Source organism: Mauremys mutica, chromosome 5 (assembly GCF_020497125.1).
Source record: "Mauremys mutica isolate MM-2020 ecotype Southern chromosome 5, ASM2049712v1, whole genome shotgun sequence".
NCBI lineage: Eukaryota > Metazoa > Chordata > Testudines > Geoemydidae > Mauremys > Mauremys mutica.
Window position 1 is genome coordinate 59,152,221 of NC_059076.1, and position 24,537 is coordinate 59,176,757.

General features: G+C 43.7%; 1 protein-coding gene across 1 annotated transcript; it reads left to right on the plus strand.

Annotated features, from left to right (window-relative positions):
- Nucleotides 1–5,643: 5,643 nt before the first annotated feature.
- On the plus strand, nt 5,644–19,130 carry REELD1 (reeler domain containing 1). Its single transcript, XM_045019804.1, has 7 exons — nt 5,644–5,768; nt 7,274–7,493; nt 8,606–8,828; nt 10,005–10,177; nt 11,175–11,514; nt 12,345–12,408; nt 18,309–19,130. The coding sequence occupies exons 1-7, from the start codon at nt 5,757–5,759 to the stop codon at nt 18,942–18,944; spliced, it is 1,668 nt and encodes a 555-aa protein (XP_044875739.1). The 5' UTR covers nt 5,644–5,756; the 3' UTR covers nt 18,945–19,130.
- The last annotated feature ends 5,407 nt before the right edge of the window (nt 19,131–24,537 follow it).

Consider the following 24,537-nt stretch of genomic DNA (forward strand, 5'->3'; position numbering starts at 1 on the left):
GCAGGCAGCCTCTTGGAGCACCGGGGAAGAGGGGGAGGGAGGAGGCACACAGGTGCTTGGGAGCTCTCTCCCCTGTCCCCCCTCCCCCCGGCACCCAGGGGCAGCAGCAGGGGTGGGGAGGCCACACATGATGGCAACCCCCCGCCCCGGTACCCACCCTAGGGGAGGCGAGTGGGCTTTCTGGACCTAAGAGAGTCCCTAGAAGCATGTGCAGTGACTGTGGTGCAGAGTGAGTGTGCTGCGGGGGTGGGGGGGGGAGAGAGGAGGGGTCCCTCCCCTGGAGCTTGCTGCAGCCGGTAAGGGGGGAAGGGGGGAAATCCTCTCTGGCCCTAGCCCTGGGGCAGCCTGTCTGCATCCCAAGTTCCTTATCCCCTGCCCCACCCCAGAGCCTGCGACCCCAGCACCCCAACCCTGAGCACCCTCCTGCACTGTGAACCCCTCATCCCACCCCAGAGCCCTCACCTGAGGGGAAAAACGTGCAACTTAAATTTGGTGGTCAGTTTGGAGTGTCATTGTGTTTAGCACAATACTTGATTATTTTACACCCTTTAAAGTATACAGGTGTTACAAAGTGGGACTGTTCTTAATGTTTTCTCTGACTACTGTGTAGGTGCCTCAGTTTCCCCTATGCATTTCTCAAGGATCTAGATGGTGGGATAAGGGGGTGTGATTGCTGTAGAGCCCTAGAGTGCCAGTGTGATGCCGTCTGCACAGAGAATGGCTGAAACCCTATCTCCTGGTAACTGATGGCCTGGGCCGCTCTCCTGCAAGGTGCCAACTGAAGGTGTTGGAGAACAAAGAGATCAGGTGGCCTCCTAATGCCTGGAAAAGAGACAAAGGCCAGAGGAGGGAGTGTCAGTGCCTGTGTGGACTTCCGGGAAGCGCATGGTGTGGAAGGGGATGCTGGCATGCTTTGGAACTACTCCCTTCAAAGCCAGTCAGGACTCTGGGGGAGCCTCCTCTCTCTTGGAGCATACTGTCTCCAGGGCAAGAAGCTTACACCTTCCTGGGTCTGACCTCAGAGCATTCTGCATGTCCTTCCACACTGTGCGCTTTCCGCAGCGAGTGTGCCCAGACAGGTCCTGGGGCAACCAGAGGTCCCTGCACCCCAACTCTGCAGTCAGACGTGACTCTCAGTCAGCTGGTAAACCAGGTGGTTTATTAGACGACAGGATCACAGTCTAAAACAGAGCTTGTAGGTACAGAAAACAGGACCCCTCAGTCAGGTCCATCTTGGAGGGTGGGGAGCATAGACCCAAGTTCTGGGCCTCTCCCCAGCCAGCTCCAAACTGACACTCCCTCCTCTTGCCTTTGTCTCTCTTCCGGACAAGGAGGCCACCTGATCTTTTTGTCCCCAACACCTTCAGTTGGCACCTTGCAGGGGAAACTGAGGCACCCACACAGTATTCAGAGAAAACATTAAGAACATTCCCACTTTGTCACAACAGAAGCAACAAAATTTAATATCGTATATTGAAGCAGGCAAGTGCTGCTTCTGACTTTCCACTTTTAATTGACCCTTGTAATCTTGTGTTGCCGTTGTGTTGTAGCTTCATTTAATATTGGCTTACAGGGCGAGAGCGGGAGGGGGGAAGGGGGCACCACCATTTTGGGCACCACAAAAAATTATACAAACCTGCCACCTATGCAAATAAACATATAAACTCACATATGCTGCTCAGAATGCTGGCAACACAGGCTCAGAAAGCCAGGGAGACGGGCACACACGCTGACTCTCAGACAATCACTATTCAAACTTTCTGATTGGCTCCCAGCCCTGGGCTCAGCCAATCAAAAATAAGCAGCAACCCTACCCAGCAACAAACTACCCTGCTGCTTCAAAACCAATCAGAAGCGACCCCTTCCAGCTCCATACCAGTATAACACAACCAGGAAGTGATTTCAAGCAACTTTACTGCAAATGGAGCATTGTAAGAGTGAAACAGGCATCAGAGGGGCAAAACGGGCAGTCAATTCAAAAGCATTGTAAATGGCTTGCAAGTTGGGGCTCATAAGTCCGGGGACTCCCTGTATTGATTTCAGTTACAACACAAAATATAAAGTCTACACTGCTCACTTTAGATTATTATTTTTATAGCAAATATTTGCACTGTAAAAGGATAAACAAAACACCTCATAGAACAACTGTAGTGCAAACTTATAAATATAGATTTTTTTTTGGTTACATAACTGCACTCAAAAACAAAACAATGCAGCACTTTAGAGCCTACAAGTCCACGCAGTTCTACTTGTTCAGCCAATCGCTCAGAGAAACACGTTTGTTTACATTTACGGGAGATAATGCTGCCCGCTTCTTATTTACAATGTCACCAGAAAATGAGAACAGGCGTTCGCATAGGACTTTGGTAGCCGGCATTGCAAGGTATTTATGTGCCAGATATGCTAAACATTAGTATGCCCCTTCATGCTTCGCACCAATCCAGAGGACATGCTTTCATGCTGATGACCCTCATTAAGAAAATAATGCATTAAATTTGTGACTGAACTCCTTGGGGGGAGAATTGTATGTCTCTGGCTCTGTTTTACCCGCATTCTGCCATGTATTTCATGTTATAGTAGTCTTGGATGATGACTCAGCACATATTCATTTTTAAGAACACTTTCGCTGCAGATTTGACAAAACACAAAGAAGGTACCAATGTGAGATATCTAAAGATAGCTATGGGACTCAACCCAAGATTTAAGAATCCGAAGTACCTTCCAAAATCTGAGAGGGACGAGGTGTGGAGCATGCTTTCAGAAGTCTTAAAAGAGCAATATTCCAATGCAGAAACTAGAGAAACCAAACCACCAAAAAAGAAAATCAACCTTCTGCTGGTGGCATTTGACTCAGATGAGGAAAATGAACATGCGTTGGTCTGCACTGCTTTAGATTGTTAACGAGCAGAACCTGTCATCAGCATATCCTCTAGAATGGGGGATAAAGTATGAAGGGACATATGAATCTTTAGCGCATCGCACATGTAAATATCTCGCGACGCTGGCAGCAACAGTGCCATGTGAAAACCTGTTCTAACTTTCAGGTGATATTGTGAACAAGAAATGGGCAGGATTATCACCTGCAAATGTAAACAAACTTCTTTTTCTGAGCGACTGGCTGAACAAGAAATAAGACTGAGTGGACTTGTAGGTTCTAAAGTTTTACATTGTTTTATTTTTTAATGCAGTTATTTTTGTACATAATTCTATATTTATAAGTTCAACTTTCATGATAAAGAGATTGTATTACAGTATTTGTATTAGGTAAATTGAAAAATACTATTTCTTTTGTTTTTTACAGTGAAAATATTTGTAATAAAAACAAATATAAAGTGAGCGCTGTACTCTTTGTAGTCTGCATTGTAATTGAAATCAATATATTTGAAAATTTAGAAATATTTAAATAAATGGTATTCTATTATAATGTAACAGTGCGATTAATCGCACGATTAAATGCGATTAATTTTTTAATCGCTTGACAGCCCTAATTAAAGTGAAACGTGTAAGTGTCTGCAGGATTTGGGCCTAATAGTAGTGGAACAATGGAAGAAATAATGCTTACATCTTTAATTTTTATCCCTTTGCTTGTTGCCAGCTTTGACCTATTGTCATTTTTGAAAACAAGCAATTGCTCAGCAAATTGTTTGATATTTTGTTATTTCAGTGCTAAATTCTACTCCCTGATACCCGTACAACCTTGTTGAAGTCAATAGAAATGTATAAGCGTAAGTGGGAGCAGAACTTCTCCCATGGTCTTTGCAGGCTGTGACTATTCACCAAATAAAGGGTTTTTTTAAGTGTTCTCTTCTTCATCCACAGCCTCCTTTAGGCATAGGCCATTGCTATCTGTTTTAAAGATGAACTGAAGTGCTTTTAAAAAAATTCAAAGTTCTGCTTGGATCTTAATTATTTAAGGGCGCTGCCATTGCTAACGTGCCCATAGCGCAGGGCCCCAGTTGAGCCAGATAAACTTGCACACATTTACGAATGCATTTTAAAGTAAAATATCTGAAAAATTTCTCCTCGGGTTTTTTCTCCTACTACAGTGCTGACACCTAAATTGAATGTTGCTCCCCTGCACCATTTTAGATGGTAGTGTTGTCATCAGCTTTTGAAGGTGGAACACAAACCTTTCAACTGAGGGAGCCAATATGACCTCAGCCATTTCCTCTGGTTAGTTCCCCCCCCGCCTACCATGCATGTTGAGTCTCGGCTAACTAGCTTTCATTTAAGCCTCTAAGTGCTGGGAAAAATCAAACAAATATACTTTCTGGGGCTCGTGAAACAGATGTACAACTGAGTGTCATCCACATCTAGAAGTCAACTCAGTCTGCAGTGTCTCATTATGTAGCTTAATGCCCTCCCATACCCATTGAATAAAGAGACATGACAGAACAGAACTCTGATGAGACAGCTGTAGGCACTGATGAGAAATCATCCCAAACTATTCTTTTGGGATCTCACAAACAGACAAAAATGGACCAACCAAGTCATTCTGGTTATTCCTGCCAGGGTCTGCAGCATATCAATGATATCAAAGGCTCCACATATATCTGTAAACTAATGGTGCAAAAGTGCTGTATCAAAGAAGAGAATTTGGCTGCTAATTTTCAGCTATTGCTAGGAAGAAGTCACTGACTGATGAAAACAGTGTAGTCTCTATCCCAAACACAGGCTTAAAGCTGGAGTGACGAATTGAGGAAATCTGAGAACTCCAGGTATTGCCATCACCTTCTGCATAATGTTTCATAAAAGAGGGAGATTAGACTGGGTGAAAATTGGTGATAGAATCAAGTGAGTGTTTCTTGAGCAAAGAATTGATCATCTCTTCTTTAAGGGGTGCTCTTAGGGAGGTCTTGATAATCTCCAGACCTAAAATTCATAGAATAGCTGCCTACCTCTGATCTGCCTAATACCTCTCCAGCTCATTTCCTGAAATCTTAGACTTTAAAATATATTTTATTAGCATTGTGTTAAAGGACAATATAGTGTCAACATTAACTCTAATGAAGTTTGTTTTGGTGGTGGGTTTGTGCGCGTGTGTGTTGCGCGCGGGGGGGGGGGGGGAATTATAAGATTATGGAACGAATTTTACACAGCGTCCAGCTGCAGCATACATACTACTTAGTCTGGTTTCATGCTGTGAATTGCGTGTCACCTATATTAATTATTAGTACCCAGGAACTAAAGACAATGAAGTAAGACTGGAGTAGGAGCCTTTTAACTTAATGTTTTGGCTCTGGTACATTTAAGTCAGCTGCTTATGGTTACTGTAATGCATATGAGAATTGTTCTGCTTATTTCTAGCAAAGTATTGCTTCTGCTGCCATGTAAACACGCGTGAGAAAAAATTCAGCTCCTGGGGCCTTACGACTAAAGGAAGCTGACGTCTTTGTTTTGCAAATCTTTACCATGCTAATTAAAAAAGAACAAGGGCCCCATCCTGCTAAGCATCAGTAAGAGTGTCCAAGGGTGATCCCATACAGAACATACTACTTTTTCCCCCCTTGCTTTGTTTTTATTTTCATCGCAGAGACTTGATGGTAAAATGAATTAATAAATAAAATGAGTGAGTGGATGGGAGATGAGGAGGAAAACTAATACGATTAAAGCTGATTTGGGCACTGGCAGAGAGTTCCTGTCGGTATTAGGGTAACAGCTGGTGCACTTCCCATTAGAGGAGAAAGTGAAGAACTTGCCTTAAAGGATGAGTCTCTGTCCGGCTGAGGGGGAACTGTTACAGTGAGCCTGAAGGAATGTGTCCCAAGGTAAGTGAATGTCAATGGCAGGGAACAGAGTTGAAATGGTACTGGGGCTAAGGTCTCCCTGTCTGATAGTGACAGGCTCTTGTAAAGGGGTGTGATACGTGGGGAACAAACACATGGCACTTAAATGATGGGAGTGATGGAGCTCTAGAGAAGGCTACACTGCCTAGCTGCTCTCTGCTTGAGGCTGGGAACAAACTGTTTCATGTGTAGTGGCAGTTTTTCAGAATTAGTGGCAAATTCAGAGGGGATGTAAAAGGTGATGTAACCGAGACTTTTTTAGTCTCAGACTCCCTCTGACTTTTATATATCCACTTACTGATGCATGAGCCAAGGAAAGAGAAGCCAGTATAATTTACATGTTGAAAAGGAGTTATTTGAAGATGTACATTAAAATAGGGCTGGCCTGCTTTCATGTACACATTCATTCACATGTCTGATAAATATTTGTGTACACATTCTCTATTACTTTTCAAACCTGCACACTGCTACATGCAGGCAGCACCAATGAGTATATTCTGTCTGTCTTAGGCATTTATTTACCGTAGGCTCTGGGAAAAAAGAGCTATAAGTTCCTGGATAGATAGCAGGCGTTAACTTTGTGAATAGTGCTTCCTCATATTTATATTAGAGTTTAAAGATGAAATCTTGATATTAACCAAAAATAAGTAGGGATTTATCTTTGGCTTCAAATGTTGATTTCAAATTTAGAATCTTGGCTGTTTCACCATCACCAAACAATGTCAACAGAAGAAGAAAATTTAGAAAAATAGTTAATTATTAAACGTTGATGGATATAGGTAGCAAAGACATTGTGGGGTCAATACAACCCATACTTCCAAAGCCTTGAAGGGTTTGCTCTCAGCAGACCCGCTGTGGTTCTGTTGTGCACAGTGGAGTCAGGGTATGTGCTCTTCCCCACCCACTGCCGTGATTCAGAACCCCAGCTTGGTGGTGTCTCTATGTATCAGTGTGCAGGTGGAGCAGGGACAGAAGATCTGCTGCTACATGGAATCTTTCACTGGGATGGGCAGTAGTTTCCATGGAGCAGCTCCACAGACTTGCGGGATAGATGTTTCCATTTCGTGTACTGCACAGTTACTTGGGCAGGGCAGTGAATGCCGAGCAAAGAATTTTGTACTCCGTGTAGATAAATGAGAACTTGCAGAATCCTTTCTGCTGATAGTAATGGTAACAAGACACTTTAGAGTGATGGTCGTCCAGCTTTTTTGCTCTGTGTACAACTTCAAGAAAAAGAATTCTCTTATGGATCATCCCCCACCTCCCAAACCACTTCTTAAAATGTTCCTTGATTGTGCGTTACCAGGAAGGGCTCCATGAGTCATAGGGAATTTTTTTTTTAATTGAAAGGTTTTGGGGAGTATTATTCCATGTCTCAATGAATTCAAAGATAACACATGTGCCATACTTACTGATTGTATCTTCCTAGAAATTATTACTTTGAACTTAACCTGGAGTGTAATGCCTGTTATTTTGAATAACATAAGGTGGAGGATGGAATGAAAGTCCAGGTAGTTATCATTGGATGGGCATGCACAATCTTGTGCTCAGTTTCGTACACTGCTGCCTTCTCCCATGGAGCGAGTCTTTCTGCCTGTGGTGACATGACACCCAAACATATAAGAGCTCAGCTTCAGAACCCCCGGAACAACTATATCATTCTCCACACCAATATGTCCTTCTACTTTCCAGGTGATAAGGTACCAGGTAAGGAGTATTAACTAACTTTACAACATAGAACATTCATGAAAATGTCACAGTGCTACTAGTAGTTTTCTCCTGTTCTGGGCCAAGCAGAGAAATGCAAATCACAGCAGCACGGATTCTGATTACTGTGTATCTAGCAGGGAAGTTTTCTAGACTGCACTATTGACTCATAAGGAGTAATTATTTGATAGGAAACTTGTATATGTATGTATATACGTATAAATAAAACACATGATAGCTAATCTCAGTTAAGACATTAATCTTTGAGTGATGAGAAGAGGGATAATCTACACATGGAAATGCCATGAATGAGTTGTAGCATCTCTCCTCACAAGGAATAAATGTAATTACAGATAACCTTCATTTACAGTATGTATGTAAAATATGCATTCTTTTTTCTCATTATAATCCTTTCAGTCTTAATGAACATTCTGCAATCAGTTATACTTGGGTAAATTCAGAGAATGAAATTGTACATTTCAATGGGATCTTCTTCAGATTTTCCCCACGTGATAGATGCTGGGCCCGAGGCAACCATCACTGAAGTCAATCAGGCCCATAGATCCAATGGGAGAGTCTCACACAAAGAACTTTGTAGGACTGGGCCCTAAGTATTTTAAATGGCAATGAAGAGGAAGCTGACCTGTAAACATATTGTCCATCCTACCTACCTACCCACATACTCATTCCTATTTAAAAGACCAGGTCTTAAAGAAAAATGGAGCATTCACTCTTTTGTGCAACAGGACAGTTTAATTCTTATACAGGAGTTCTTTCCAAAATTAATCAATATGGTGTATATGCATATATTAATAGTGTATAGATAGCTGTATTTTTCCAAGTATCAGCTGATTAGTAGTTCATAATTAAAAAATGACTCAGGCAAAATTTCCATGTAGCTTTCACGGGAAAAGAGGCAGCATTAAAGAATGTTCTGATATTTTCAGAATGCTTAAGAGAGAAATGTAGAGGCAAAATGGCAGGCTTGGTTCCATATGGATTCCTCCTAAGTTCACCAATTCCAAAGAAAATTCCATTGGAAATGATTTGTGTCAGAAATGCAAGTGGATGCCTTGGACAAATTGCTTTTTGTACCATCGTTTGTTTTGCAGTGACAGTGAGGAGCACTCGTGATTTCATGGGCTTTTTGCTTCAAGCTCGCAGGGTCTCTAATGATCAAGTTGCTGGCACTTTTGTTTTCATTCCTCCGGGTTCCAAACTGCTGACTTGTTTTGAAGATGGCGATTCTGTAACTCATTCTGACAAGTCACTGAAGAGAAACCTGTCATTTGTGTGGAAGGCACCTGCCCAGCCCATTGGAGACATCAAGTTCTTGTAAGAATACATGGGTCCCAACCCTACTTCATATCTACGGAAAGTCCCGATGCCCTTACAGTTTGCCATGTTCAGTGGGGGAGGGGCAGGGAACAGTGTTTAGATATTGCTTGACATTCACCAAATATTGGAGTAATTTCTCAGCTGCTGTAAATTGTCATAGAGTCATTGTCTTCAGTGGCAATTTACAGCAGCTGAGGATCGGCTCCTTTGTATTTATATAGTCAGCTTTCTCCTACTATTAAACAAATCTGCAGATGAAAAACAACAGCCTAAATACTTTGGAAATCAGTAGCCCTGTATATGATTTCACTGATTTTTATTTACCTCCTTTAAAAAGTTAAATATAAATAGAATTGTTCACAGAATAAGTGATTGGCTTGCATCAGATAGTAACAGAGAGGACACTAGATATCCAAGATCCGATAATATAGCTCAGTTTAGGCAATATAAGTTATGAGTTACACTAATACATATTGCACCCAAAAATGCAGTCATTAAAAGAACCTTAAAGTTGCAAAGTGAAACACTCCAGAATTGGGAAATGGCAGCTGATCCAGGGCTGCCACAGGTATTTAAATTGCTGTGTAGCCACACCCCAAGAGATTCAGGATTCAATTTCAGGTTCTGTAGGAAAGCGTTTTTTAGTAGTTATAGACCTTTCTTGTCTCTGTCCTCCTCTGGCAGAAAAGCGGTATGGAAAATATCAGCTTGAATGATTAAAGCTTGGCAAAGTTATAAGCAACTGAATAGAGGGGCTTATAATAGAAAGTGTCCAACAGTCTCAGTTATACGTGGTGCTACCAGCCCTGCTATAATACTGTTATAAAAGTAAAATTGATGAGCCTTTTTAATCAGTAACTCCCACGTGCCTCCTTGCCCATGGAAACAAAGCTAGTAAAAGTTTTCCAAATGTATTTGTTAAAATTTGAAATTGTCTTATTTTCCCATTCAGTTTTTCATCAGCCCTAATTATAAGTGAACCATTACACTGCATTTTCCCTATGGTTTCTAGTGTGTTTTATTTTTAATATAAAAACTGCGATGGACTAATCTATTAATTTTTATTGCACTGTTTTAGGTTTTTTTTAAATAATTCCTTCGGATTAGGGAAATTTCTGATATTCTATTAATACAGGGTGACTAAATTTTTGCCTAACATGTTATTTTTGACAGTTTATCGGTAGTCCAGTCATATTTTGTATACTGGGTAAGGATTGAATCTGCTATTGTGTCCCACCGAATAAAAAACAGAACACCTGCTGATAGTAGCAAGAAGTTCAGCACTATAATGCCAACACCACTGCAGAAACCTACTGATCCAAAAGTAACAGTTACAGCAAGCAAAGGTATGTGTTATTTTACTGACAACTTAGTTCCAATAGAATATTCCTTCTTCCAGCTAACACAAGTGACATAAATTAACCTCAGGAGTTCACTTAACATAGTTACTGGGGCCTGATCCCCTGAGGAAAGTCTTGAAATGACAGCACCCATCACCATTCAGGGTCCAGGCTTTAATCAGAATGAGGGCGGCGATATACAGTTTAAACAATGTTGCCAACTTCTATGATTTTATCGTGAGTTTTACTTAAAGCCCCAGCTCTGGGAGACACATGATTTCATGAGAATTTCAGCTTTCATTTAAAACAAAAAAGTTTCCAGCCCTCACGTTTGCAAAGAACAGCATGAAAACATGACCTGAGTGCACTCCATAGACTCAAAAGAAAAAGAATCCAAAATGTACTCTTTTTAATCTAAAAAAATTAAGCCAGTTTCATGATTTTGGAGGCCTGACTCATGTTTTTTGGATGTTTGGGTGTGGCATTATTGTTTAAATAAGAGAAAGTCCTATCTTTATTGTCAGTGTGACTGTTTGCATGACCTCAACTATGTGTATTGGACAAAAGGCAGGTCATATGTCATTTCTCTCACTTTGAAAAAGCCCTGCTCACTCCAAACTGAACACACATCTAGGAAAAGCAGATAAGTATTTTATCATTGCTTCAGCAGTCTTGGGTGAGTGAAATACCCTCTTCCCAAGATGGAACAAGCCATGAATCTAGACTTTTAAAAAATGATCCTTGTTTCTTAAAGTATTCAGCATGGCACCTTGGCTTTAATTTAATTATTTTATCTGAACTTAATTTGGGGAGGGCTTTATTGGTTTACTCTCCAGTTTCCATGGGATGCCTAGGTTTCTATTTTAGCTTTGTGCTATAGAAATCAAAGTTATTATTATTTTTGGTATATGAATGCAGATAATATATTAATCAATATCATTAGAAATGAAGATTTGAAACAAACAAAGAAAATACACTTGTTCTCTTTTTTGCGTTTCTTAAGGTTCTGCTACGCCCAACAGTATTACTGTCTTTACTCAGTCTGCAAAATTTATGCCTGCCAGACTGACTAGAATTGCAGTGACAAAAGTACTGGAGCCTGCTTTTGGAAGCAGACAAGACACAGAACAACTTGATAAGGGAAAGCAACAGTCTGAGACCTCTGTGGATTCAGTAGCCTTGAGGGTCAGCAGCAGACATGGAGGAGGGCAAGCCAACAGAAGCAGCATCTACAGTGATCAAAGTCTGGAGCCATCACTTGAGTTTCAAGGGCTGGATATGGCAAACATCTTGCGAAGTTTCCTTTTACAAGATTATACCTCCAGCCCCAGCACATCCGATGGGTACTGTGTGAACAGTGAATGTAATGTACTGAATATGCATACAACTACTCCAAAAGTTATGGAAGGAGTAAATTAGCACCTGTTTCTCCATGGGGCGAGTACTGCCCATGTGGCAAGCTGTGCATTCCTACTAGGTATTTGCATGGTGAGATTTTGAAAATTACTCAGCCCCTTTTGGGGCTGGGTGTGATGTTAAGTGAAGCTAATACTACAATGGGACACTTTAAATAGAACTGAGGAGAAGGTACTCAGGCAACTTATATTTACATTTTTCGTATTTTTCCAAAAATAATCAAATAAATGATGAATCTAGCAGGGCCATCCTTCCATCCCTGGAGAGAAGGAAAAGGAAAACTGAACTAGCTGATTGCAAAAGTTTGGATTCAATGGGACTTGGGCAGGATTGGGTCCAATAGGCTTCTATATAATTGGAGTGGGGAGTAAGCAGGGCTGCCCAGAGGATTCAGGGGGCCGGGGGCAAAGCAATTTCAGGGGCCCCTTCCATAAGAAAAAATTGCAATATTATAGAATACTATATTCTCGTGGGGGCCCCAGTGCAAATTGCCCCACTTGCCCCCCCCTCTGGGCAGCCCTGGGAGGAAGAGAAATTTGGCACTGAATGTTCTGCATTATCTTATCTGTACTGTACTTGGGTTGGACTGCATGACTGCTGTCTCTGTTGGCCCCTCTCATCACAACAAATGTTTACCTCCTGAGGCTATTCTAGTGAGCAACATTTTTAATAAGCTACAGACTCTGGGTTTTTTCATTGTAATTTGTACAGATAAACAAAATATATTAAACTTATCCTTCCTTTTCCAATATTTTAGACCACCAAGCATCTCAGGTGCTTCTACATCACAACTCTGTTTGACATGTAAGGAAAATATACAGGTAAGAACTGTGTGGGGTGTTTTGTTTTGTTTTCTATTGTTGGGGTTCCCCTATGACCGCTTCAGTTCCCTAAGAACTCAGTTTGGCTCCAGTCTCATCATTCAGTATATAATCAAATTACATTTGAGTTGACTGGGCTTAAGTGAAGGAGTTGGGTACAGGGTATGCCACACATCCAACCCAATTCCTTTATAGACAATTACAGTGCATCACATGTTTTGGGATTGGTGTTGCCTCTTTGTAGGAACCAATCCCTGTGCAGCATGCTCTACTCACACACTGTCCATGCACAACTTACTCTTTACCTCATCTTACGTTCTAGGCTTATCTGAGCCATTGTTATCTTGGCCATTAAGTGATTCCCTGGGTGTTTCTCCTTCCCTTAGCTAGAACAGACATTCTGTTTCCAGCCTGCTGATCCATTTACCTTCCTAACCCCATCTTCCAAGAAATGAGGCCTCACCCATGTCCAATTACTCACGCCAAGTCAGGCCTGCATCTGCCAAAATGGAAAATTATTGGAAGCAGGTGGAAGTTTTAGCAGGAGATGACAATAAAACTTTTGTACCTTAACAGCAACATGTGTTCTGTATATGCCACATATATTACTAAAGCTATTTTAACACTGTTAGAGTTTTGAATGTTTTCACTACCAGTAGAGCCATGTGCCTTGATTACTACAAGTTCAACTGTAAAATGATCTAAAAAACCTTTTCAATATATAGCAATGACATGATTTTAAATTGCAACAATTTGAGATGTTTTTGGTTTAGAACCCTGCATTGGTTGCCATGAGGAGGCTGGAAATCTCCTTTTTCCAGTGATCCTGTTTCTAGCCCTGAAAGGCTGATAGATATTAAAGCTGTCAGTGTCTAGGACTCTGATCTGAGCCTCAGGCAGTTGTATTCTTTTGGGGGAGATTTCGCTATATCTATCTGTATCTATTGTGACAAAATGGCCGATGTTGGTATGGTGGGTCCTATGCTTTTCTTGGCGGGGGCTAAGACACCACCCCTTGCCCCTGCTCTTGGGGTGCTGGGGGCCCCTCTAGTGGCTCGGGAAGGTGGTAGAGGAGGGAAGTGGGGGAGGGGTCTGGGTTCACTCCCTATTCTGAGCCCCAGCCCCTCTCAACCCCAACAGGTTTCTTACCCTCTTCCCCCTTGAGTAGGGTTACCCTCGGTCCTTAGGCGCTGGGAGAGGGAGTCTCCCTTACTTCGGTTCTCTGGTCTTTCAAGTCTCAGCAACACACCTCCAAGCTCCAGTCCTCTCTCCTTCCTCACACAACCTGACTGCCTGAAGCAGGGGTTTTTTATTAGGTTCCTGACAGGGTCTTAATTGACTGCAGGTGCTCCAATTAACCTGTCAACCCTCCCTAGTCTACAGGGAACCACGCCTTAAGTAGCCTAGGGCTTATATATTTCCCCTCTCCCACTGTTCCCTGGCCCTCATGTATCACACTCTCTCTCTCTATATATATATATATGAATGAATTAATGAAACAAGCCTGACCCAAAGCCCCATATCCAAGCATGGCCCAGAGATGGATCTATGTTCATCTGTTTTGCCACTGAGCACTACCTGTGTCTTCATTACACACCACTTGTCTCAGTGATCTTTTCTTGCAGAAATGGATGGGTTTACTGATTTGTTTTCCTGCTTAAACATTTTGCTAAACCTAAAACTCTTTAAAATCTTTCTAATTCACCCGACTGTAAATACCGACTTCAAAACATATACATGGTCCTGCTCATTGAACCACACTACATATAGCACATGTACAGAAATTTACTATTCCTTTGAACTCTGAAATAACAAAAATAAATCATAATATATAAAGTGCTCACACAAATTTATCAGGATTTGTACAGTAAGCTTAAACAGGCACTTCGGCATGGGAACGTAGCACTTCTGAATGTACAAGCACAACTTGGCTTTGTTTAGGCAGCTAAATGGCCCACATCTTGCTTTAAAGCAAAGTACACCAGCTAGAAACATTTCAGGCTGTTTCCTCTCTCTCCTTTCAGTGTATGTTCAGACATAATGATGGGATTGTATTAGCTGCTGTTCTGGGCTGTACCTCTTAGAGGGCAGTCAACATCCTGAAATCCTCTTTAGCCTGCATGATGTGTACAGACCCAGGCAGTGGGGCCGATTCTGTTGTCCCTTACTTTGGTGTAAAACAGGATAAACTCCATTGAAGTCAAAGCATTTACACTAATGTAAAAGCATTGTAGGTGAGACTGGATTCAAACCTATTGTATTTATGGGTCTCTGGCCTGTACCTGCTTCTACTAGACAGCTGGGGTCACCCTCGCCAATTTGTGAAAGGTACGGCTGCGGGAGGCCTCCAGGTGCAGCTCAGGTGCAGCGTCCTCCGTCAGCAGCCAGGGGTTGCAGTGGTGCCGCCTGATGCAGCTTTTGCTTTGTTTTGCACCTGCTGCTTACTGCTGCCATTGCTGGTGCCTCTGTGCTTTAGGGGAGGCAGCAAGCAAGCAAGCAGCAGGGCGAAGAGCCGATTCTAGGTACAGCACTTGTCCCATCCCATACAAGTAGCAGCATGTTTCCTCCTCTCCTGAGTTTCAGAGATGGTGGGATTTAGGGAAGAAACACTGAGAACAAGAGAGAGTGTGTGTGTGTGTGTGTGTGTGTGTGTGTGTGTGTGTGTGTGTGTGTGTGTGTAACTGGAGACAGGGCAACTAAAATGATTAGGGGTTTAGAGAGGGTCCCATACGAGGAAAGATTAAAGAGGCTAGGACTCTTCAGCTTGGAAAAGAGAAGACTAAGGGGGGACATGATAGAGGTATATAAAATCATGAGTGATGTTGAGAAAGTGGATAAGGAAAAGTTATTTACTTATTCCCATAATACAAGAACTAGGGGTCACCAAATGAAATTAATAGGCAGCAGGTTTAAAACAAATAAAAGGAAGTTCTTCTTCACGCAGCGCACAGTCAACTTGTGGAACTCCTTACCTGAGGAGGTTGTGAAGGCTAGGACTATAACAATGTTTAAAAGGGGACTGGATAAATTCATGGTGGCTAAGTCCATAAATGGCTATTAGCCAGAATGGGTAAGAATGGTGTCCCTAGCCTCTGTTCGTCAGAGGATGGAGATGGATGGCAGGAGAGAGATCACTTGATCATTGCCTGTTAGATTCACTCCCTCTGGGGCACCTGGCATTGGCCACTGTCGGTAGACAGATACTGGGCTAGATGGACCTTTGGTCTGATCCGGTACGGCCATTCTTATGTTCTTATGTTATGTTAATTGGGGATTTGGATAAACTAGGAAAGTTATGGGTGGTGGATGAACTGAGGGGTCCTGCATGAATGGGGGGCAGGGTGAGGGCAAGGCCTGAACTGAGGCACTGGCAGTAGGGGCTGAAGGGATGAACTGACAGAGACCCGGAGAGGTATGAACTGGGAAAAGGAAGGCCTGGAGAAGTCAACTGGGGATGGGTGGCTGGAGCAATGACTTGGAAGGGGACAAACTGGAGATTAACTAGGAAGGAAAGAGGCAGTTGGGAGATGCTGAGGAAAGAAGAACCGTAGGGAGATAAATGGGTGGAGTCTGAGGGGGAGAGATGAACTGGGGACCTGGATGGGAAGTAGGACAGGAGCTGGAGCAGGAGAGTGGATTAGAGTGGGGGACAAGGGGAATAGAGAGGCTATGTGGTAAAAGGAAGAACACTACACAAAATACAGAGAAGGGGAGCAACAAGGGACAATAAAGTCCCAGATCTGGGAGATGCCATAAGGAGAGAGAAACATGGGAATCCAGAGAATCAAGGGAGAGAACAAATGAGAAATAATTAGGCGAATCCAGGAGAGAAAAAGGAGAATAGAGGGAAATAGAGGCGAGATCAGTGAGCAAATGGACCAGAGAACAGGTGCAGTGGAGTCAAAGGAGAGATCATGTGGATCACTTGGGCAAAGGGGCTGGGCAAGAAAAAAATGAAAGAAGGGAAAGAAAGAAAGAAAGAAAGAAAGAAAGAAAGAAAGAAAGAAAGAAAGAAAGAAGAGACACACCGGGAACATAAGAGAAGAGAATTTTACAAATCAGGAAAGAAAGGACAGAATGAATCCAGAATGGAAGGAGAGAAACAAAGGGTGAAATCTCATAGTATTTTCCAGGTAGACAGCCCTTTTTCCATGTGGGGGAAGGGACTGGGATGGCTGTTCCAAGTATCTGTGCTGTATTGGCACTGCTAGCTAGCTACTCTAGATTCTGCAGCTTAATTACTGAAATTCTCTTGTTCGCTGCCTACATTTTATTGTCACCTTCTTCAGTGGTAACCTCTCCCACAATCTGAGCTATTGCTGTCATTTCCCTACCTGGCCTCACAGCTCACCAGGACTCTTGCCAGACTGGCTACCCAGCAACAGGGCCGGTGCAAGGATGTTTTGCGCCCTAGGCGAAACTTCCACCTTGCGCCCCCCCTGTCCCCCTGTCCGCCCTGAGGCCCCCCCCTGCGGCAGCTACCCATCCCCCACCCTCCTCCCTGAGGCACCCCCCCGCCACAGCTCACCCCTGCTCCGCCTCCACCCCGAGCACGCCATCGCCGCTTCACTTCTCCCGCCTCCCAGGCTTGTGGTGCCAATCAGCTTAGGCGCTGCAAGCTTGGGAGGTGGGAGAAGTGAAGCAGTCACAGCGTGCTCGGGGAGGAGGCGGGGCAGGGATGAGCTGGGGTGGGGAGTTCCCCTGCGTGCCGCCCCCCCTCCTTACTTGCTGCAGGCAGCCCTCCCCACGCTTCCCTGTCCCAGCTCCCTCCGCCTAAATACCGGCGGCGACCGGGGCGGCGGAAGATCCGGCCACCGCGGTTGCTGCCAAAGAAAATGGCACCCCCCAAATCCTAGCGCCCTAGGTCGCCTAAATGGTTGCACCGGCCCTTCCCAGCAAGCTTTTTAAACACCCACTAATGAGGCCAAGAGCTTTTCTGGTGTAATTGATGGATGTGCTAAAGAGCCTGCTGGACTGCTCAAGTTGCATAGAAACCAGCTACTAAGGGCCCGATCCAAACCCAAAGAAGCTGATCACCCATGGACTTCACTGGTTCTAGATCAGGCGGCAGCTGTGCAATGTGAAGGTAAGAGTTCAGTGCAGGTCTCAGATTCATTTCTTTCAAGGGCATCTCTAAAATCCTCAGATTGCCTCTGCAGCCAGTCTTGACTAAGATCTGTAGTGAAGTCTAGGCTAAAGTCTAGCTTGGGGTCTTCATTTTGTGACTGCTAAAACAAGGTGCTGTGCAACAAGAAGAAACTGAGAAATGAGTGAGTTAACAAAATACTAACTCACATTGTATGGGATGGTTCAGCATTATTTACAGGTGGCAGTTTTCCAACTGACAGTGTAGCATGGGAAAGCAGGCAACTTTTGGCCAGGGCTGAGTTATTGAACTTTAAAATCCTATGGGACCTTTTCCTTTTATTTAAATAGTAACAAAGGGGGAGGTAAACTAAATTCTTCTGTGACTCCCCTGCCCCAAAGGCCTGATCCAAAGCCCAGAAAAGTTAATGGGGATCTTTCTATTGATATGGCAGCATGATCCTGGCATTAGCAAAGCGTAATCATTTGGTGTGCTCAGGTGTCGATTTTATATTTTTGAGCAAGATATGTTAAGTGGCTGCAGGGCTGGTGAAAGGTGCCAGGTACCAGCCCCAGAAATTGAAGTCCTCCATCTATGGCATCCTGTGACGAGATATCAAGCAAGGGTGTCAGTTGTGTCCCTGTTGAATGCACCAACTCATTTGACAAAGGCCAAGAAACAACCATTGGCTATTGTTCTTGGTTATTCCCAAACTAGATGGATTTGAACCAGTGACTAGGAGCCGAAAGAGACAGTTAAACCCACAAGCTGTTTAGACTCTCATCAGATATTGTGTCATATTTTTGCTTTTAAGGAGGTTGCTGTGAACTCCAACCAGGAGATGACAAAACCTGTATTGCAGGCTACAGCTTCACTTTCCACCCAGCTTTGGTACACTTACCTGCTTGCAGTTCCAGGCACAACGTCACAGCATAGAGATGGGGAAGCTGACTTGGATGTCTCCAGCAGTTTATCATCAGCTTCAAGGCAGATGGCAGAGAGGCGGTCAGTGACACAGAAGGCTTCAGCAAACTTCTTGCTGCAGTCAGAACATGCAGTTTCCAGCGAGGAGGAGGAGAACCAAGAGGAGGTTGAGGGGAATACACTTCCATGGGTGACCAGACCCATGCCTGATGCTGCTGTTCCTGGGAAAGGAGCAGAACACCCCAGAAAAGGGAGACAATTCATAGCAGCCCAACTTGGCATTCTCCTTGGTTGTACAGCTGCCCTCGGCATGGCCCTGGCTGCCGGGCTGCGCTGCATCCATGCCCAGTATTGTCACAAGCGAACAGAAGTGTCCTTTAGTGAACCAGACAATGATGTCATCACAATGAGAGAGGGTGGGGAGATGATGCAATTCAGGAAGATACGGGAAAACAGCTTTGTGCTGGTGCAGGCCGAGTACAACTGGATCAGCCCATCAGGCAGTGGAAAAAAGACAGTCATCTAAAAATACCTGCAAATCCCACATAGTGCTTTATAGATTAGGTCGCGTCACATGTAGGGCAGATGGTAAAATTAATTGGAATGTCTAACGTGAATACAGGAAGCTGCTGTAGTGTAGCTCCTATATATAACCATCTCAGTAAATATACTCCAACTGAAAAATGATGGAAGTAGATGCATGTTCTGATCACAGTACAAATGCATGCAACTCAGTTACAGATGTTATGAAAAATAGATGTTCTAAATTACAGATGCTATGAAAATATAAGTAGATGTATTGTTTAAAGTGTTACACTTAACACAATAAATATTGTATAGCTACTCATTAACTGTGCTATTGTAGCCATTACATTTCCTTTGTTGCCTTAAGGTATAATCAAAAATAGAAATTCTTCCTCTGCACTTTGGTGTCGTCTCTTATTTATTCTCAGCAAAAGTTTCTGGTGTCTTATTTTCTTCTTCTAGAAAACAGACAAAGGTGATCTTAACCTCAGTTCTCACTTAAAACTTCATACATTTTGATTGTGAGAGAGAGACTTCTCAAATCGGTAAAATATTTGACGCTTGAATTCAAGTTCCTGCTCAAAAACACAAAGAGATGACATGTCAGTTGAGAAAATTGATCTGAAGAAGGCAGCGGCTGGCTGGCATTATTGAAGAGATCTAAAGGAATGAAACACACAGCGGTAAACACTAGCTTTGGGGAGAAACATGCCTCTTTGCAGGTGTAAATGGAAAGAAAACCTTTCCTGTCCATTTACACCTGATGAGGAGACATGTTTAAGGCTAACAGCCAGCATTTCCTCCCCCCGCCCCCCCCCTTTTTTAAATTCAGTTCAGTGATGCTATTGGCACAGACACATATTGAGGATCCTCCTCAGGTCTTTTCAGGGAACCCCAGCAAAGGCCAGATTACAAATTAACAGCATCTTTGTACTCTGAAATTTAGCAAAACTTTTCTCTGATTCAGATTGTGCAGCCTTAGCTGCAGGCAGCTAACAGAATGGGCACTTACTTAGGGCCACGTTGGGAGCTTATCAGAGACATATTTAATTTGCATTAAATGAAGCCCATTTCCATGAAGGAATAGCCTGTGAAGAGGTCATGTCACAGCATGCAATGCTCCATCTTAATGTAAGGAGACTCTGCCAGGACCTGTTTGGGCTACACCTCTTTATTGAAAGATGAGGACACATGCAGGGTGTCACCTAGAACTCAATGGATCATCCCAAGACTAACTGTACCATCTTATCTTTGATAGTGACCATGAGACTGATTTTACTCTGACTTACACTTTGTACAGCTTCACTTTGCTTAGTACACTGTCTTCAACAGTAACAACAAGGAGTCCTGTGGCACCTTAAAGACTAACAGACTAACAATCTGTTAGTCTTTAAGGTGCCACCAGACTCCTTGTTGTTTTTGTGGCTACAGACTAACACGGCTACCCCTCTGATACTTGACATCATGTCTTTGACAGTGATGCCTGGGGGGGTAAGTCAGCCCAGAAATTCCCTACTATGCCTATTCTTGAAATTTGATGAACATAATGGATTTAGTTCGTTTGCCAATACATTTTTGTATCTTACTTCTTTATGCAGAAGGAGTTTGATTTTTTCAGTACTATGATCAGTGGTGTTAAATGTTGCAGTCCATATGTGGCCAAATTCTTCTGAAACTAACTTCACACACACAGTGAACTAGAGACACAATGGGTGGAGAAAGGTCTAGCTATGTGGAACTATTCAAATGCACAAAAACTTATAAAGGTAAACTTGATAGGCTGAATCATTCTTTATTATTACAAGGAAATTATTCCAGTGACAACATCTGCATCCTTTCACTGCGGAATAAGCAAATCTTAGGCATAAAATGCTTTTTGTGAAATATTTTTGTTGCAAAACTCAGTAAAAAGCTGTTATTAAATAGCAATTATTGTTAAGTGAATGTTCTTACATTCATTATGTTAGATGAGCAGGATGCTTATGCATTATCTATTATGAAGTCTATAGACTTACAAGGTAGGAAGGGGGAAAAGTTCATTCATCTCACACGCAGAACACTTTTTCTGGTATTTCCAACTGAGGTTCTGTCCTATGTCACCCTTTAAAAAAATTACAACTTTATATAACTCAATATAGGTGAACTGTAGTTTCTAAAGCAGACTGTAGTCAAGTCATTGTTAATGCAGCCAAAAATGTCCTAATTAACTGAGAAAATAGGTCAACAAGCTAGTAAATATTTAAACAACTATCACATTTTATTTAAAAAGTTTCCTATGATGGCTTAGCAGTTGATGAATAAATTACAAATGCTTATTTCCTCTCTCACCATTTCTCTGCCTGTCCATGTTTCACATTATCGGATAGTTATAGCTTAGGAAGCTTACCCCTCCCACTCCCACCTTTTAGCAGGCTAATTGGCCAAAGCGAATGACACCAGAGTTGGGAAAGATTTGGTTAGCATGATGGAATTTGGTGGAGAGATGGGTCAAATCCTACTTTGTTACATTCACACAAATCCATTTTTTATTAGTACCTGAGTAATATTTGCATTGTGGTAGTGCCTAGGAACCCTAGTTATGGCCCATGATCCCACTGTGTTAGGCACTTTACAAACACAGGACAAAAAGATGGTCCCTGTCCCTCAGAGCTTGCAATCTAAGTAATTGTTACCCTCCCCACCGGTTGTCCAATGCAGTGGTTGGCGGTGAGAGTTGCACACCAAGAGTTCATCTAAGTTGATGCTGGGAATGACTAATGTGAATACGCGCATTCTGCTGGCCCGCTCAAGACCCATTGTTTTTGTGCTTCTGAATGATGTTTCTTTTATTATAATTGCTGTGAAAAAGGGTGTTAGTATGATTATTAATAATTGAATCTCTAATATTTAATACCTACATATAATGCTTTTCTTCTGTCATTTACAAATATCAGTTTATTAACCTATTAAAATTCAAATCACATTTTGAGTAACAAGTGAAAATTTATTTCCCCTCTCTCAACAAACTGCTGATATTAACATGGGGGTGGCAAAAAACTTGAATGTATGCCTTGGACATTATTTTTACTACAGGATCCCACTGCTTACACCAGAAGTTGGCAGAAGGTGGTCTGTAAGTTGTTTTAGGCTGGCACTGTGCAGCAAAGTGATGGTATTTGCATGAGGATCATTGGTGGAAGAGCAACAAAGAACAGGAGGTCAGTTCTAATAAGTATTCATTCCAAGTTATAGCGCCGGGCTACACAACTAAAGGACATCAAACACGATTCCTGTGCCACCTGTATTGGTTGTCCAAAGCCTTTGCAACAATCCTCTGATCTTATCTGCTCTACATTAAAAAAAATAAAAGCTTTAGCAATAAAAAATTCTTTCAAGCTAACCTCTGTACAGATACACCCATTCTTCTCCTTACCTGCTTACTGTAAATGTCTCTTCCCTGACACCCCCCATGCCATCCCTCTCCTGCCCATACAAACCATTGTTGCTCAGGGTACGTCTACACTACAAGACTATTTCGATTCATCTTAATTCGAATTTCTGGAATCGACCTAATGTAGTCGAAGTTGTGTAGCCACAATAAATACAGTAATTCGACTGTGTGAGTCCACAGTAACGGGCAAAGCGTCGACTTTTGAAGCGGTGCACTGTGGGAAGCTATCCCACAGTTCCCGCACTCCCCGCCGCCCATCAGAATGCTGGGATTTCCCACCAATGCATGCTGCGGGGGGGGGAAACTGTGTCGAGGGTGGTTTTGGGTAACTGTCATCATTCAATCGTCACTCCCGCCGGCGGGAAATCAGTTCGCGCACTTTTCCTGTTATAAGTGACAGCGCGGACGCCACAGCACTCCACTGCGACCATGGAGCCCGCTGCGATCATCGCTGCACTTATGGCCGTTGTCAACTCCTCGCACCTTATCGAACACCTCTTCCACAGTGAGATGTTGAGAACTCGGTCGAGAAGGCAACGGCAGCGTGGTGAGGACATGAAGTCTCAGAGTGGCACAGAACTCTCAGAAAGCACGGTACGCCGCGCCGTGGAGATCATGGTGGCAATGGGTCATGTTCATGCTATGGGACGTCGATTCTGGGCCCAGGAAACACGCACGGACTGGTGGGACCGCATAGTGCTGCAGGTCTGGGATGAATCACAGTGGCTGCGAAACTTCAGGATGCGTAAGGGCACTTTCCTTGAACTGTGTGACTTGCTGTCCCCTGCTCTGACGTGCCAGGACACCCGGATGCGAGCAGCCCTGACTGTGCAGAAGCGAGTGGCCATAGCCCTCTGGAAACTTGCAACGCCAGACAGCTACCGCTCAGTAGTGAACCACTTTGGTGTGGGCAAATCTACCGTGGGGCTTGCTGTGATGCAAGTAGCCAACGCAATCGTTGATCTCCTGCTCTCGAAGGTGGTGACCCTGGGAAACGTACAGGTTGTCATAGATGGCTTCGCCGCAATTCCCAAACTGCGGTGGGGCTATAGATGGGACTCACATTCCTATCCTGGGACCGGCCCACCAGGCCAGCCAGTATATAAATCGCAAGGGCTACTTTTCCATGGTGCTGCAAGCACTCGTGGACCATAGGGGACGGTTTACCAACATCTACGTCGGGTGGCCGGGCAAGGTTCATGACGCGCGTGTGTTCAAGAACTCTGTTCTGTTTAGACGCCTGCAGGAAGGTAGTTTCTTCCCAGACTACAAAATAAATGTTGGGGATGTGCAGATGCGATCCTCGGAGACCCAGCCTACCCACTAATGCCCTGGCTCATGAAGCCCTATACAGGCGCCTTGGACACTGACAAGGAACTCTTTAACTACCGGCTGAGCAAGTGCAGAATGGTGGTGGAGTGTGCTTTCGGACATCTGAAGGGGAGATGGAGGAGCTTACTGACTCGCTTGGATCTCAGCGAAAACAATAACCCCATTGTCATTGCAGCTTGCTGTGTGCTCCGCAATCTGTGTGAGAGCAAGGGGGAGACGTTTATGGCGGGATGGGAGCTTGAGGCACATCGTCTGGCTGCTGATTACGCTCAGCCAGACACCCGTGCGATTAGAAGAGCACAGCGGGAAGCGCTGTGCATCCGGGAGGCTTTGAAAGCCAGGTTCCTCAGCGAGCAGCGTGACCTGTGACTATTAACTTTGTGTATAGAGAAGCGGAACCTGCCCCTGTTTCTTTACCCAGTTTCTGTTGACTCTCCTCTACAGTTTCATATCCCGTTCACCCCGTTTGCCCCCTTCCAACACACGTGTACAAATAAAGTTAATAGAGCATTGTTCAGCAACAACCTTCTCTGGACTACTGACTTTGCGTGAAAGGGTTGACACAGGGACGGTGACTGTGCTGGGTTGGGTGTGCAGTGATGTAGAGACCGCTTCTAGACTATAGGACTGATAGGCTCCTGCTCGTACAGCGGTCTCTGTGGTGAGGACTGGTACAGGTGCGTGTGCAGGAATGGGTGAGGGGTGCAGGCTTTGCGACGAAGTTTGGGTGCAGGCCCTGGGCTGGGGGTTGGGGGCATAGGAAGGTGTGAGTGGTATGTGATAATGGGGAGGAGGTGTAGGGGGTTGTGGGCTGGGGGCTGATGGTTTGATG

Coding starts and splice junctions, on each gene's coding strand:
- REELD1 (XM_045019804.1), top strand. Junction 8,829..10,004: donor ATTGGAGACATCAAGTTCTT/GTAAGAATACAT, acceptor TATTTTTGACAG/TTTATCGGTAGTCCAGTCAT. Junction 12,409..18,308: donor CATGTAAGGAAAATATACAG/GTAAGAACTGTG, acceptor TTTGCTTTTAAG/GAGGTTGCTGTGAACTCCAA.